Genomic DNA, 16,703 nt, shown 5'->3' with positions numbered 1-16,703 from the left:
GCACTTGGTGTATGAGCGTCTACCAGAAGTCTTTAATTTAGGCACCAGAAATCTTATGGCACTTTCTAGTCCGCCTATAGGACAAGATCATGTGTTATGTGAGTGTTTCACCATCACCCTGTTGGTGTTTTTCAAATGAGACGCAATGAGTGATCTGACAGTGAAACCTCAAGCTCCTTTCCTGATGACTTGTAAGTGAATATCTCAGATAATCCTACTCTCTGACGCTCACGATGACCATAATTTATAGAACGAGCTTCACTTGTTGTTCAGTATGGCATGCAACTCATCGGGAAAGTGTTTACTGAGGTCGCAGAGAATCGAAATCGAGGGCTGTTTTCCTGAAGACTTTTGTGCAACCAGAAGACTTTTCCAACTGGAGGAGCTGCCCCCGTGCTGTTTTAAGGCACTTCTTGCTTGGCTTCATTCTTGGTACCTTTCTTGTATATAAGCATAAAGTACATTTATGCTTAAACATTTGTTAAAATGGACTTCTAAAATTAAACGTTGTTTACATTTTAATCTATGAAGCCAAAGCTAAAGAGAGTAATGTACAAAGCTAAAAACAGCGGCTGCACTTCACAAAGGTTTCCGCCTCTAAGGCTGCTGATGCTGTCACAGGAGATGCAAAAATAAAGCCCGGGAGCGAGTCAGGACTCTGCTGCGTCTCTGTGTTTTTGAGGAACTCACCCAGAAGTAATCGCAGTAGCTCCATTCGTCGGGCTTGAGGAGCTGCTGCTCCGGACCTTCTCCAGGCAGAGGAAAAGTCACACAGTTTATCTGAAGTAAGAAACGAGAGGAGACAGAAAGGTGACGAGTTATGACCCAACTGACACAGAGCTGCTGAAGTGCTGCGGGAAGGAAACTAAATGTGGACGCAAGCAAGGTTAGAGTTTTATCTGGATCATGCGCATGGCAGGAAAAAGGTCAGGCGTGAGTAAACGTATGTGGCGATGAGGAAGGTGACCCATGGAGGCTTCAGGGAGGAGAGAGAGACAGACTATCACCGAAAACAAAGAGAAAGCATTTCTTCTGTACAGCTCAAATCGAACAAATTAACTTTGTAAACTTGACAATATGTAGTGTGAGAGATAAACACACCCAGCACTCAGCCTGAATACAGACTCCATGGTCCACAGCGTCTTCAATTACTCTCTGAGTTGCAATTATGTAATGTTCACCATCTGCGAGTCCTCCCTCTTGGCACTGCAAGATACCCTCTGTGCCATGTCAACCGCTGCTGCAAACTGCATGGGCATCCAGGCAGGCTGCTTCATCCACAAACGCACAAAAACACACACTGACTCACACTGTTTACAGCATGAGTTCACCACTGTACTGCTGTCACACAGGCTGGAGAGAAACAACATCTACCAGCTGCTTCTTTCTTTTCACTCCAGCATGTGAAATAAAGAGCAGGACAGGGTTCGTTTTAAGCAACACAATATCAGTCATGTGCATCCAGGTTTACCTCTCCAGCTGGTGAGCGATGCTTCAGGATTAAAGTTTGGGGTAGATTCAAAGCCAGGGAAGATTTATTCACAGCACACTCTGTGTGGTACCCATCAAACTAAATATAAAGCATCAAGCAGAATGCTCAAAAACAAAGCGGTACTTTTGCTATTATTGTGTGGGTGGAGCTCCTGCTTTGCTATCAGATCTGCAGAAGCCGGTAAACATGGATCTCACACGCTGCTGTTCGGGAATTGGTTTTTCTTTCACAGTGTTTTTCATATATTCAGTGCTTCTCTAGTGCCAGTGTTTTAATGAAGCCATTCTCAGGTCTGGAGTGCTGCGGCTCACTTACATAAGAGAAAATGCCATGAGGCCAACATCACCTTAAGCCTTCACTCTACTCAAAATGCAAGAGAAAGTGATGTATGTCCTTGAAATTGTTATTCAAAAAACACAAGCAACACAGGTAGTTGGTTATAAACTGCTAATGCTACACAACCATAAGACACAAGAAAGAGTAATGAGTGATATTACAACCAACCAAAATCTTAAATTTACTTATTAAAGTAAATTTATTTAGTAAATTCTTTTAAAGTAAACTACGGCCCACCTGCAGGACCTTCATGGCTGAAGAGGGTCCCAGCCCACACTTTGGGAATCCCTGTTTTAATAGGTTGACATGTAAGTTAAAAGATGGTTGGATCTAAGAGCATCCACAGTACAATAGATGGCCAGTTTAGCATACCTTGGATAATAAGAAAGAGTAACTTTTGTCCTTTAGATGCAGATGGACAGCTGAGTCTTGTCCTGTGGAGGTGGCTCTTCTATGTTGTGCCATGCGCTTGTGAAGTGGCTGTTTGGTCTCTCCAATGTAGAGGTCTGGGCAATGTAAAGGACACTCTTTCGAGGATTCCAATGTTCTCATTTTGGACAGAGAGGACAGATGGTTTGAAAGAGGAGTGAAAGAAGCCATCTATGGCCACTGTGAGCGACCGTCTTTGAACAGAGGCGGTGGCTTACGACACCAACTGTCTGCCATCTATAATCCAGTTTTGAGATTTTCCCTTCCCAGATGCCTTAATGCCCACTCACATCCTGGGCCATCTGACCTCAGGAAATCACATGATAGGGGTGGGGCCAGGTTTCACAATGAGCTCACCTGAAACCCTGGCTGATTGTGACCCACACCCGTTTTCACACCTTGGCTCATGTGATTAGGTAGAGGATCATCAGGGGGTCCTTTGTCCCTCTTTTGGGGGGAAACTCCCACTGGGTTTAAATCTGGGACTCTCCACCATTTGACCCTCGAACTGAAGAAGCTTCTTGGATGAGAGGTGAAACGTCTTTAAGCAACTTTAAGAAGTCCAGATGCTTTTCTTTCCAAGCTCCTTAGACTACGATGACCTGGATGACTGAGAACCTTCACAGACAATTGGAACAATACTTGGTCTGCGACACACAAGTACACATATTGAGAAAGGGCCACAGTCTCCAACCAAATAAAAACTTACTTGCTAGCAGAGAAGCGAGCTAAGATTAGCCAGCTAACTGTTACGGTAAACAGTCATTCATTTCAGTTGGCTGTTCAGGTAACATTAACCACATTATTGGGTATTCAGTTTATGTAGGCATCTTGTCTCAAACTCAGTTTTGACACCTAAAACCAAGAAGTATTTCAAGCCAATGTTAGCAAACACCAGGCTACTGGCATGACCAAATTGCTAAGATGGCTAAGAAATTTCTTTTTAATACAGTCACAGAATCATTAAAAAGGATTAAAAGGGTTTTTTTTTAAGTGTAAATGCTCTATATTGCTATATAAATATAGTCTATATTTATTTATACCAGGGATTATAAAGTGTAATATGTACCCATTTTTAAAGCAGCTTTGTTTCTGGCCCCTACCATTTCTAGCTTTCACTTGAAAATGGTTGCTCTTTAGCAACAAAATATATATATGTATATATAAATATATTTATACATATATATACACATACTGTCTTTAACGATTGCCTCTTGCTGTCTTCTGCACTGTAGCTGTGGCCAAACACAATACCATAAGAGCAAATCAAAACAGTAAAGCCTTGGAGGCTGGAAAAATACACAAGGAAATAAAATTCACAATGAAGCTACGCTAAGCTGATAATTATCTATTTTAGAGGCAGATGACGCCTGATTTTTAATGGTAAAATAAAAGTGTCATACTTGTGTATATTACAAGCTCTCCTGTACAAGCCATGCAGTAGATTTATGACGCAAATATCTTTATGTTGGAGGGCTCAACAGAGAAGGCAAGAAAGAAGTATAGAACAGTTAATGTTTTTAGATTTTCAGTATTTGTGACAGAGGAGTGTGAATATTTCCATATACAGGTATATTTCCACATAAAACCTTGATTATTTTGCACTTAAAACTTCACCAACCCCAGCATTAATATGTAGTGGGCTTCCTCACTCTCCTCTCTTTGCCACCACAAACAAAGCATCATAACAACTTCCAAAAAACAGAACGTAAAATAGATGAGTAATGCTCTTCTTCTCTTTGTTATATAATCGCTAAAATCCAGAGGACATGTTAATATGGCAAACTGCCACTGAAACTCACGGGCATGGTAGCAAGCTAATAAACAACATTAACTCACAGCAGCACATTGTAATGTAAAGGAGCAGCGGTGTGATTTACTCTGTGTGCAGACCAGTCACTTTGTTCATTTTCTGCCTCAGAGACCATACTGATTGTCATGGGCACCAGATTTTCCATTACACTGGCTCCACATTTATCATGACTGTTGTTTATCTGCCTCTCACATCCAGCAAAAAATGAGACCATTCATCTAAGGGAAGCCTGTCTGGCTAACTTACTTCTCCCTGATGGCTGCTTAGTGAGGTACTCTGGGGCTGAGAATAAAATATTAATATAGATTACCTTTATGCCACAGCGTGTGATAAATCAGACCGAGGCCAGTCTTGGGGGGGTGTTTGAAGTCCGGCCATCGGGCTTGACTGTTTGAATTTAGCACAAAACAAAGCTGCAAGCTATATATGAGTGTAGATTTGCTGAGTGAACTGGCACATTTAGTCCTCAGTCAGCATTCATAAGCATTCGCCCTCATGAGAGTTTAGTATCCAAGCTACAGGCAATGCTTATTTCATTACATATTTTTGTGTTTATTTATTTTGCTGACGAGAGTCGGGGGAGGGGGGGCGGAAATCAAGTCAAAGAACAAATGGTCCGTGAGAGATGTAAACCTGGCAGATGAACAAACAACTGAAACGCTCTCTTGCGAATGTTCGTTTTCGAGCAGCATATAGCACATTTCCTGCAAGACTCCACCTTCACAGCCGTACACAGGTTCACCTTACTATAACCCCCACTCAGTTTTCTTCTTTATTGTCTGTTAATATTGTTTCCAAGCCTGGGAGCAACCAGGAATGTTCTTAGTTTATTAGCTGATAAAACAGGAGACAAAACGAGGTTAATCATTGTTAATACAAATACTAACTGTAAGATACATTTAAAGCCATTAATCACATATACAGGTTTAATATCTAAAACATGTTTTAGATTGAAGGTAGCTGAAATATATGGTGCCATTTACACCATTTGCACACACAGATGTTAGGCAGCATTGACACCGATTAATTTCAGGCTTCAACGCTCTTGCTTCTCATTCACATGCATTGGATGATGTCACATGTTGCTGAACTGAATTATGGCTCCGTCGCTTCACTTTGCTCATGAGAATGATGCGGTGGCGTGCACAGGCATCAAAAAATCGGAGCTAATACTAACTTTTAATTGTAGCTTGGCTAGCTTGCTTTTGATAAAGGCTGGTTGCTAGCATAATGCTGCAGTCACAGCCTGAATGCAAATCACAGACTTGTCTATGAACACTATCCCGCTCTTGGCCATACTGTAGTGATACTGAGCAAAGAGCAACACAAACCAGAAATGGAGAAGGTTTATTTTACTTTCAAGGTGAAATTTTTCATTTTGTTACATTTTTTCAAGTTTTACTAGCAGTTAGCGCGTTTGTGTACTGCTAGCGACCAAAGCAATCGATTTCATCCAGTAACCTCCAAGAACGAACGACGCGGAACAGATGCGTTTCCCTAGCAACCAGTACTTAAGTCACATCCATTTTGGCTTTTGATCAATGTTCACACGATGCCACATGAAATATGAGCGTAATGATACCTAGCCCCTTTATGAGAGATCATATGTTAATTAGCTGAACTTTTCTGGCATTTACTTTTTCACCAGCAGCCCAGATACGTTTTTTTTATTTTACTTTTCAGAAATACTTAACATCTTCTGATAGTGATCCAGCTTGGTAGCTAACTCTGATGAACCTTGTGAATCCTTTTCACGGTAACATGGCAAAAAATCTGGACCGTGTTTTAACTCTTCTTTCCATTTGTTCGGACCCAGATTGCCGTTTCTTCACTGAAACCTCCTCTGCAAAGATGCCAGCTGACGTGGTACCGAGCACGTGCAGCCCAGCAACAAGTCAAACCACAGGGGCATGAATGTTTCACTAAAAACCTCAAGTCTCAAAAATTATTAAATCTGATCCGATCGGTCAGATGTGGTGAAGGTGAAAACAAGGTCGCAAGGCGGCTGCTTCTCGTGTGTGAAGCCTCGGCGCCCCGCGAGGGTCCATTTTGCCAACAGTCATGGATGTGAGCGTCTCCATGACAACTGTGGAGGGGTTGTGTAACGTGAGGTGCACCACGACGAACAAAAAGACACCTCTGAGGGCCGACGTCACTGATTTAGTTGTTATCACCTGTATTTTTTTTCCAGCTGCTGCAGAGACATTTAGCATGCATGATTGTTTTTTTTTCTTCCCAAGCATCAAGACTTCCCAGAAATTCCTCTTTTTTTTAGTGGAGAAGGAAAGAAATCTCTCCATGAGAACTCTTTGGATGAAGCCAAAGAACAACAATAGATCTGCGAGCTGTGAAAGGCTTTGGAAAAGCAAACAAAGAGGAGGAAGAAATAATCTTCAAAACAGTATGTCTTCTGTGAATATCTGAATGGTTCCCCCCTCCCTCTCAAACCACCACCACCACTTTCTCCTATGGCGGTGTTTTCCATTTCAACACCCATTAATCAGTGCTATTGCCTTTGTCACCATGGAAACTGGACTTGCTGCATCTCTCTCAGGTCTGGTGGTGTTTTTCACAATAGCCAGACTGACGGCTCCCGTGGCTGCAGCAGGTCAGCGAGCCCACCGAGTGCAAAATCAGCCCCTCGCGAGACACAAAACCCACCTCTGTCTGCTTCTCCATCAACGCACGACCGCCTAACCGCTGCCCCCCACCACCCCCTCACCACAGCCTGCATTATGGACTGAGAGATTACATAACTGCAACTACTGTCTGGGTATCTTCACACAAAGCTACTGTGTACATTAAAGAAAAAAATCCCTGCACCGTGGTGAAGACCTCAGTTTCTACTCCGAGTGTGACCTGCAGAGGGTGATAACAACTGGAGGAGACAAACACACACTTAATCTGACATATCATAAAAATACCAACAGGATTCTGCAGGCTCCTCACTTATCAGTCATTAAAAACACATCAGACAGTCTCCAAAGCGTGAATTAATCTTTGACAGACATAAAATCAATATTATAGACTGAGGCCGCTCAAGTCAATGAGACCGATATGAGTGCGAGACTCCCGCACAGCTTCTTCATTCAGATGATTGAGGTATCCAGTATTGCAGGGAACCCCCTCACATTACTCCACAAGGACATGTAATGCATTATGATTTGAGTTTAACGTCAACAGATGGTAAAAGAGAAAAAACAAGTGATTTGAACTTAATTGAGGTGCATGAGGAGCTTCAGCAGAGGATGCACAGATAGAAGCACAAAGAAGGAGAAGAGGAAGGATTAAGTTTCTCAGTACTCACAGTGATCTTGGTCTCCTTGACCTCCTTGATCTGCCTCTTGGCCGGCGAAACAGAGCCGGGGGGCTGCGGGGCGAGACAGGAGGGATCGTCAAAACTCTCCTCAGTGTCAAAGCTGGCTTCCATCATCATCCCTCTCACCTCCTCCTGCTTCTCTATTCTGGGAAAGCCTCACTCTCTCCTCTCTCCTTTCTCTTTCCCTCCACGCACCAAGGCTGCCAACGGTCTCACAAGCCGCGGAGTGAGCGGAGAGGAGTTGCGTTGCAGGAGGGGGAGGGAGGGAGGTGTGTGTAACTGCGGTGGGAAGGTAGCATGAGGGAGGAGGAGGAGGGAGGCAGTAAGGGGAATTGTGGCGGCTGTGGGAGCGTGACAAAGTCTTGCCTCCGGTTAATCTGCTGTCACGTGAGTTTTAAGGTTGTAGCCCAATCACCACCTCACCTCCACACCTGCCTTCCCCTTTCACCTCACCCAATGATGTCCATGCAGGAGGAGAGATAAAAGATGAAGAAACATCACTGAGCTAGTTCAGGGATGGAGGCACTGGAGGATGGGAAGAAGGGAAATTTGCGAGGAAAGAAGAAAAAAGAGAGAGGACAAGGAGGCAGATGAGGAGGGGGGGGGTGTATTTACATGATCCTTGCCCCCCCTCCCTCCCCAGAGACCCAGATAGTGAGGGAGGAGGGAGCAGCGAGGCGTAGGTGTTGGTGATGGGGGTTGGCTTGATGGAAATGGCTGAATGATGATATTTAAGAGACAAATTACAACTGGGAGGAGGGGGGAGAGAGCAGGAGGGAAAGCAAGCAGCCAATGAGAAGCAGCGTCTCTGATTGTGTGTGTGTGTGTTTGGGAATGAGACGCATGCACATTTCAGGGTTAAGCAAGTGTTCAGATTCAGCTGTGTGTAAACAGTGTGTTTACACCGGCAGCTACATCGCTATCGTCTTCCTCACGTGATGCCGCTTCACCCGAGGCATTGAACGTAAAAGCTGCGCACGGAGCAGCTTCCTCGCCACACCTTCGTACAACACCCACCTGGTCCAACAACAACACCATCAAACGAGAACGACACCGAGGAGCGCGACAAACATGTTCTCACCTTGGTCGTGCAAAACATGGCGGCTGGCAGCTCTGACCGCAACAACCACAGTCCAGGTTTGGCGGGATCCGTGGGCCCGGCGCTCCCAGAGCTCCCAGTGTGAGCTTTGATTATTTGTTATTATTTTTTGGCTGGCCTGCTTCTTCACAAACTCTAACATTTGTCCAAATCTCAGACGCCCATATGGCCCAACTGTCCGTCCACCTATACTCTCCTGTGTGATCATGACACTGTATGCCCTCATCTGACTCGTAATTAGTCACGTGGGTTGGCATGTAATCGAAGTTGGCCCGGGTCCATCGGAGCTGCGGGAGCGGCCCTGCTTTCAGTGGAAAGAGAGCGCCAGCTTCCTTTGAAGTGGAATCTTTTACAGGAAAACTGTGGCTGTGGTGATATGGGTGATTGTGACCACAGAACAGCCTGACCAAGCTAAAGAGCGTGCTGTGAGTGCTGCTCGCTTTTTACAGAAAGGAGGACGCGAAAAGACACGATGCACAAACAAAAACACGCGACTTTTTGGCAGTTCAGAGTTTTAGCAGCAAATCTGGGCGATGTCTCACTGAGCTGAAGTATCTAGTATCCAATCCTGACAATCATTGCTAAAGAGTAAGACAGCCAACAGGGCATCATACAGTAATTCTTTGGGGAACAGGCAGTGATTCAAGACTGCATGGAGGTTCTAGAAAAAGCATAAAAGCTTCTAAATACTGAACTCTGAAGGTGAGCTTTTCCATTTTTATTTAAACAGATGTTTTAGCTATTTCTTGCCAAATGTGCAACAAATGAGCGCGCTATCAGCTATTCTTAGTAAATATATCTTCAGAGAAATGAATTCCAAGTGCTCAGATACCAAGGTTACATTCTCAGACTGTGTTGTTATTATCCTAAAGCAATTTCAAACAGTTTTAACCTGAGAACAGCTGCAGTTTGTCATTTCTGAGAAACCTTCAAACCTAAACTTTGCCAAAATGACTGTGATCACCTCATGTTTCAGTTTAAAGTAATAAAGAGAGGGAATTATAGGTTAATTTCTTCCTGGTTTTGGAGTCCTATGCTATAAAAGAAGATGAGACTGGAATAATTACATTTATCAGCATTAATGAGGGTGAAAACCTTTGTTACTGTAACAGCAAATTCTTTTTTGACAGCTAAGGAAAATCTACATGTAAGTGATCTTAAATAGACACGTGGTGCACTCAGTAAGAAAACTGTCAGAGTGGAGGATGCTTTTAGTAAATAGAAAGCAGTCTTAGCACTTCTGATCTATTCATAGCTTATGAGTTGCTATTAATTTAGAAACGTTACATAAAGGTGATTTGTATATGAAATCAAACTTAATTTTGGTTAATGATTGTCCAGTTTTATCAACCAATCACCAGTGACGGGGTATCAGATGCTCAAATTTGAGATACTTGTTGGTTAAAAGACGAATGCATTGACCCTGTGAGACTGTGATGGTGATGGTAGGTAACTCTGATGTTAGGTTTGGCAAAAAAAACGGATGTAAGCCAACTCCTAAGAAATGGGTGTTTTTATTGGACGAGAAAGTGGAAAGTGGAGAGGAGACTTGCTTTGATTAAAATGTGATCACACCATAAAGGTAATCATCATCATCATCTGCTGTTACTTCAGACTGAACATCATTGCGCGCCTCTTTCGGCTTACCTGCTTGTGCATCGCAGGTTTCCTCAGAGAAACATTAGCGACCTCTGCAGGCTGACCTTTCTTTGTGCTGCTGTGGCATCCTGAAGAAAAGCAGATAATTACTCACGTTAGAGTTTAAAGTATTTTTCAGCACTGAGTTGACAAAAACGAGCAGATGGTAAGTGAACGAGTTACATCCTGATATGCAGAATTTCAGAACAAGAAAGAACTAGCGCTGTCAGCGTTAATCTCGTTAAAATGACGTTAACGCGACAAATCTCCGTTAACGAGTTACTGTGGATCGCCCCCGTGTGTGAGGCTGGACGGCGTCAACGTGTTAACAAGCTAACGGCATTGACGCCGTCCAGCCCCATGCACGGGTGTGTTAACAATAAGGTGTTAACATCACCTTATTGTGTCAGACAAATTAAACTGCAGCTGCAGGGATTTATATTTTGATCCAGAGGACAGGGAACACCTGGGAAAGATGCATCAGTTAGGGATTCTCTTTTCACCATAGTGCCCCCTTGTGGAATAAGTAAAACAAAGCAATCTTGTTTATGGCATCATTTGATTTAATTTAGTTGGATTTGGTCGCCATCCATCCAAACATTTTTAGCCAGTCACAATAAAACCATAGATGATATCTCAAATTAAACACAAAGGCAGTGAACGGGTCATCCAGTCATGGTGACGGGAAAAGCATCATAATGTAAATGGGCGGGGCTTCTACCGTTCAGCCGCTAAATCTGTAGAAGTGTAGAATTCATAAAATATGAATCTAGATTTTTACAATGTTTATCTACTAATTTTACCCTTGTTGGTTTATACATGAGAGAAATAGTAAAAACTGGCTAACTGATGTTTAGCCACAAATACCTTTTATAAGTAGTGACACTAGAAAAACTACAGCTAAGTTTTTTAATTAAAAAGTAAACGTCTATAATAAAGGCACACATCCTTGAAACATTTTCTTTACAGGCTACGTCCAACTAAAATAAGACATGAACTCTAGAAACAACCCAAAATATCATGTTAACTAGCTGCTGATTCAGTAATTCATTGAATAATTCAGCAATCAGTGTTTAGCTGTTAGACCCTTTGGAGGACACTGAGTATTTTTTTACTACTACAGTGTTCTAATTTCACATTGGTACAGTGTGGTTCTGTCCTCAAACTCACACAGAAAAGCATATTGAGATATTCATAATCTGGGCCCTCGGGGTTCACAGCTCTGTGGCATGTCCCTGGTTTCATCCTACAGGCCCATGATGGTTCCTCATTTCTTTGTGATTCATGAGCTGTCGGCTCGTTGTATATCAAACCGGCCCATCTCCAGCTCAAGGTAAACACGTGATCCCGGCAGAGCGTGACCCCCGAGGCCACGCGTCACAGCCGGGGACGCTGATCGGATCAGGGCCCCTCCAGGACACTGAGGCCTCTCCAGAAATAGGGATGGACGTCACTTTACTCAGAAGGGCTCTAAAGAATCCACAACCCTCGGTGACCTTTGTCAGTGACCATAAAACTGAGTATTGGCAGGTTTCTGATCCATGTGGTTTGGACACAAAAGAGAGCAGAAAGGACCCTGTGAGGCCTTCTGTTAAGAAGACAGCTTCAGGGTGAAAATGGGACTCTTGAGGATTTAAACAGAGACAGGAAATGTGGAACAGCTAGCCTGGCTCTTTCTGAAAATACAACAGATCGACTAGTTAATAAACTAATTTTCTTGACTTTCAGTGTTGAGAAAATTAGTTTGTGTTGACTATTTCTCACTGACTGACCTCACAAGAACAGCATGAAGAGAGCCAGAGATTAAAAATAAGCAATAATTAAATGCAGAGAGGTGAGAGAAAAAGGCAAATGAAAAACACTCAATGCATCATGGGAATCCCCAGCAGCCTAGACCTATTGGAGTGTATCTAAGGGAGGATTCAGAGTCCCCTGATCCAGCCCTAACTATATGCTTTATAAAAAAAAGTAAAGTTTTAAGCCTAATCTTAAAAGCAGAAAGGGTGTCTGTCTCCAAAGTCCAAGCTGGGAGCTTGTTCCACAGAAGAGGGACTGAAGACTCTGCCTCCTATTCTACTTTTAAACACTCTAGGAACAACAAGTAAACCTGCAGTGTGAGAGCGAAGTGCTCTAATGGGGTGATATGGTACTACGAGGTCTTTAAGAAATGATAAGGAGTGTTTATGACAACACGCCTGGTACAAAAATCAGATTTTTTAAAGTCACAGTGAAGAGAAACAGAATATGTGAGCAGGAATATTTATGAGTAATGTTAAAATGCAATAAGCATAATGCAGCATGACTGCCTAATGTAGCTAATAGTCCAGTATGGTTTAATATGATATGCTACATTTAGGTAACCACACATCGGCCAACTACCTTGCAGAGATGACAGTCCACATCTGAATGTCTGAACTAAAACCAAAAACAACACATAAGAAAACAAACCTGTAAAGAAAGAAAAGACAAATAACAAACATGGAACTGTGAAAACTGACGCTAAACAGAATATATCTGGGACCACATTGCATGACATTTTCCAGCAGACATGAAGGCAGACCTGTCTCAGCACTGGCACTGCATCAGTGAAAAAGAGAGCTTCTCTGGTGGAAAAGCAGTGATGGTTTTCAGTGACTGCCTCGTGCAGCTGTGGGAGAAAAAGCATCTGCACACCTGCTTACCAGGAAACATCTCTGATTCTAGCTGATCAGCACAGTCTCTTTATTAGCTAAGGAGACAGACTCAGAAGGTGCATGTTTATGTGTCTGTTGTCCTTAAACGCGTGTTAGGCAACTCCGTCTTATCTTCTTCCCGTTGGATGCCGTGCCGTTATTTCTCCCTGCCTGCTCGGACCAGCTGCTCAGATCCCCGGTTTCCTGTCCAGAGGTCAAAGTCAACATTTGTGCGGCTCAGATCTGAACCGGGCCTTCACTAAACGTCTTTTTCTCCGAGGAGGGATCGCGCTTGCCTGGTTAAACGCTGACAAACTCCCCTGCAGCTGACTGCCTCCCCGGTTGTTCTTCCTCTAAGTGTGTTTGGGCCACATGCCAGCACAAAGAAGCAAACCATCTGCTATGTGCAAAGATGTCGTTAGCGAGGATGCTGGCAGCGATGGAACATAATAAGCCACTCATTAAGAAAGTGCAGGATTTCCTCTCGTAGTGTTGGATGAGCTTCACGATAATGTAGCAGAGAAATGTATTACGAGAGATTTGTCAAAGATTCCTTAAGAGCCTTTTGGAAAAACATTACAGAGTCTCTGGAAAAATGATTAGTATTGTGTCACATTTAGCTGAAGGAACATGGTCTTAGCATAATAAGCAGATTAGCAATGATGATGAATGATTGCCAAAAGGCTTAATATGTCTGACTGGATAAATGTTGAAAAATTAAGTTATAACCTGTAGCTCCAAATGCAAATAACCCCAGTGATGGAAGGAGTTTATGCACCGAGATGACACTCATCAGCTTGTTTTTGTCTCTCTTGGTCATTCCTAACCACACAAACCTCCTTTCTCATTCCTTCAGCGCCTATTTTCTGCTCTAGGTGCTCTTATTTTGTTTTCCGTGTGATTGTGCCTTTTGCAATGCTTTCTAAAAATGGATGACTAGGATGATGAAGGCCAAGTTTTACCATATGGTGAGGAGTTCTGTCGTGCCAGCGGTCTCTGCGGGGCTTCAGCTGACGAGGACGGACGTCGCCATGTTGTTTCTGGAACGATATAAACAACAGGAAGGTGGACAGCGTGGAAAGAAGTCAAAACAAAGACAAAAACAGAACTTGCTTTAACGTGAATGTGCAGGGCAGCTTCTCAGTCACTGCTTCGCAGTTGTTCAAGATTAAGGACGGAAACAGCTTTATAGAGACTTCAGGTGTATAAATATGAAGCACAATAGAGCACAGAAAGTCAAGGATGTGTTAATTTGTTGGTTTCAAAATCTAGACAGTCAGAAGATGCCTTGTGAGACAGTGGGAAGGAAAAACTCCTTTTTAACAGGAGGAGACCTCCAACAGGCTCAGAGAGGGGAAGCCATCTACTGAGACCAGCTGGAAGAAGAAGGGAAGAGAGAAAAGAGCAGCACAGAAAGCCAAGGACAACACAAACGGTGGGAGAGAGTAGAAAGTGAAAAGAAGTCCTGTAGCATGACTGAGGATAGTTCAGGGTCACATGATCCAATCCTAACTATCAGCTTTACCAAAAAAGGAAGTTTGTAGCCTCATAATAAAAGTAGACAGGGTGTCTGCCTGCCACTTTTAGAAACTCCATGAACCACAAGCCTGCAGTCTGAGAGTGAGGTGCTCTGTTACAATAATATGATACCGTGAGAGATGATGGAGGCTGATCAGGATGTTGTACGAGGAAATCAGGGTTTTATTAAATTTAAATTCTGCATTTTAGAGGCAGCCAATGAAGAATCATCCACCGATGTGCTAGCACAAAAGATTTTTCTAATGTCATGGTGACTTTGTCAGCAGAAGTTGAATTAATCCACAGTTTCTTCTGTTGCAGGAGTGCATGAAGACTCCACCAAGCAGCAGGTTATATGATTGGCTTTTCTGTTTGTTAGCAGGATTACTAGAGACGCTGTGGAGTTACGGCTTACAAGTAATTAACTCTCAAAACATTTTTTCATTCTTTTCTACAGCGGCAGAGGACAAAATTAGATGTTCATGCAGCATCTTCACAAATATAGAACTGAAACAGGGCGACATTGTTATGAATTTCTCCAAAGAATTTCGCAAACTAATTCAGATCTTTCTGCATCCAGAACTTGATTCATGCAGAGGGAAGCTTCTCAGTCGCTGACTGATTTTGTTTTTGCTCTTGTGACAGCAAAACAGTCGGAGTCAGACTGCTGGTCTGTGTGACCAAAGCAGCCCAACGGCCAATAAAAATGTATGTACAGAGGGTATGTTTGTGTACATGTTGGTGTAGAAATAATTTGGTAAAATTTAAATATTAAAATTTTATTTGAAAATGTGGATTCCTGTTTATTTGATTGTTTTTGTGACATTTTATCTGGATTTTTCCCTTTTTGATTTTCAGACCTCATCTCAGCACAGAAAAGCTGTTTAGTACTTTAAATGTTATTTTTTTTCAGACATTGGAGAAGTGACTGCAGATAAGGGCAAGAGGATAAAGGAGAAGTTTTCGTATCCTGAAAAATGCAATAAAAAAATTTAGACTGTACTCATCCATGTATACAGTCCTTTTAGGTGCAAAATGCCATTCTGGATAAATTTCAACTGGCTTCCTGTAGTTTAGCCGTTTAGCATCAATCATTCCACTTAGCAGAGCAGGAAGTCCTTTACGCTGCAGTAACTGTGGGTGAATTAGTGTCGGTCCTTATGTGCAATCAAACAGCTTCTTCTAAGAGAAACACTAAAGTGTGGATTAGGAGTGATATTCAGCAGCAACGTTACTGTTGTGGCAAGAAAGCTACACACAAATGTCCAAATAGGCATGAAAAGCTTAAAGTCAAGAACTTCTAATATCTGTTATTGCAATGAGGACACTTTAACTTATAAGTCACTGGATATCACATTGCATACTTTATTAATTAATTAATACTTAAATTAGACCTACTAATTTAGGTAGACACTGAAGAGCAATATTTTGGTTTTGTCCGTGTTTTGCTGGTGATTTGTTAGAGCAATGCTCCTGCTATTTCTAATCTGAGTGACTGAATTACTGAGGCCCAAGAGTGAAATTATGGGGAACTCCACAAGTGTAGTGAATGTGTTTTTGTTTGTTTTTTTACACCAGTGGTTATTAAATAATTATGTGTGATCAAAGGTAAATAGTAAATGCAATTTTGTGTCTTCCTGCAAAGTTCTCGATATGTAGGTGAAGGGTGGCAGTGATATAGGCTGTAGTTTTAAGCTGGTTAAGTTTAAATACTATGTGAGGTTTGGGCACTAAGAAGTAGATGGTTAGGTTTAGGTTCTGAAAGCTCCTTGGTTAGTTTTAGGCAATAAAACCTTCTCAGTTACACAGAACAAGAGACTGGTCAACAACCTCCTTCCGGTTGCTACTTGAAATCGTATCCCCCAAACAGTTGGTGAGTGGTTGTTTGAGTTTGCTGGGTGAAATCAGCCGCAAAGAGGGTGCTGCATTAAAAACCTCACTGTGATTGTTTGGTTGCTAGCAGATTGCCGCAGTTGCTCGTAGTTTGCGTAGAAGACGCCAACTTGTCTACAAACACTTGCAGGTGTGTTTGCAAAGTTCTGCCTTTGAAACATCCTGGCTGCAGGAGTACCCTCACTGTGCTAGCACAAGTTTACCTTGTACTAGCAACTTCCAGCAACCACTCACCAACTGGTGAATACACATTTTCCCAAGTGACCTGTGGGTTCCAGTTGGTTGCTGACCTGTTTCTAGCAATCCATTTCACAATGCCACCAACCTTCAGCAACTGTTTACCAACTGGTGGGAGAATGCTCAGCTTTCCCTCTGAACAACACAATAATAACAAAGCCTCAGCTCCTGCCTGTGAATCTTTTTCATCATTCCAAATCCCACTCTCATTTTTGCAGCTCCAAAGGGACTAATTCTGTTGTTTGTTTTAAACTTTC

The 16,703-nt window shown here is 42.6% G+C and overlaps 1 protein-coding gene across 3 annotated transcripts in view; it reads right to left on the bottom strand.

The window, feature by feature from the left end:
* Positions 1-16,703, bottom strand: part of gas7a (growth arrest-specific 7a) — a 47,282-nt gene that overhangs the window by 21,192 nt on the left and 9,387 nt on the right. Inside the window, exons 3-6 of one of the 3 annotated variants that reach the window (XM_005739954.1) lie at positions 13,761-13,838; positions 10,136-10,215; positions 7,378-7,440; positions 691-780 (exon numbers count right to left, since the gene is read on the bottom strand). In XM_005739954.1, the coding sequence (XP_005740011.1) occupies positions 691-780; positions 7,378-7,440; positions 10,136-10,215; positions 13,761-13,838 (311 nt within the window). Of the gene's footprint in view, positions 1-690; positions 781-7,377; positions 7,944-8,470; positions 8,690-10,135; positions 10,216-13,760; positions 13,839-16,703 lie in introns of those variants that run through there. The other 2 variants (XM_005739956.1, XM_005739955.1) reach the window with 2 other exon arrangements.

The sequence above is a fragment of the Pundamilia nyererei genome, unplaced genomic scaffold (genome assembly GCF_000239375.1).
Source record: "Pundamilia nyererei isolate P.nyererei 1_Seehausen unplaced genomic scaffold, PunNye1.0 scaffold00095, whole genome shotgun sequence".
Lineage (NCBI taxonomy): Eukaryota > Metazoa > Chordata > Actinopteri > Cichliformes > Cichlidae > Pundamilia > Pundamilia nyererei.
This window is presented reverse-complemented; position numbering and strand designations above follow the sequence as displayed.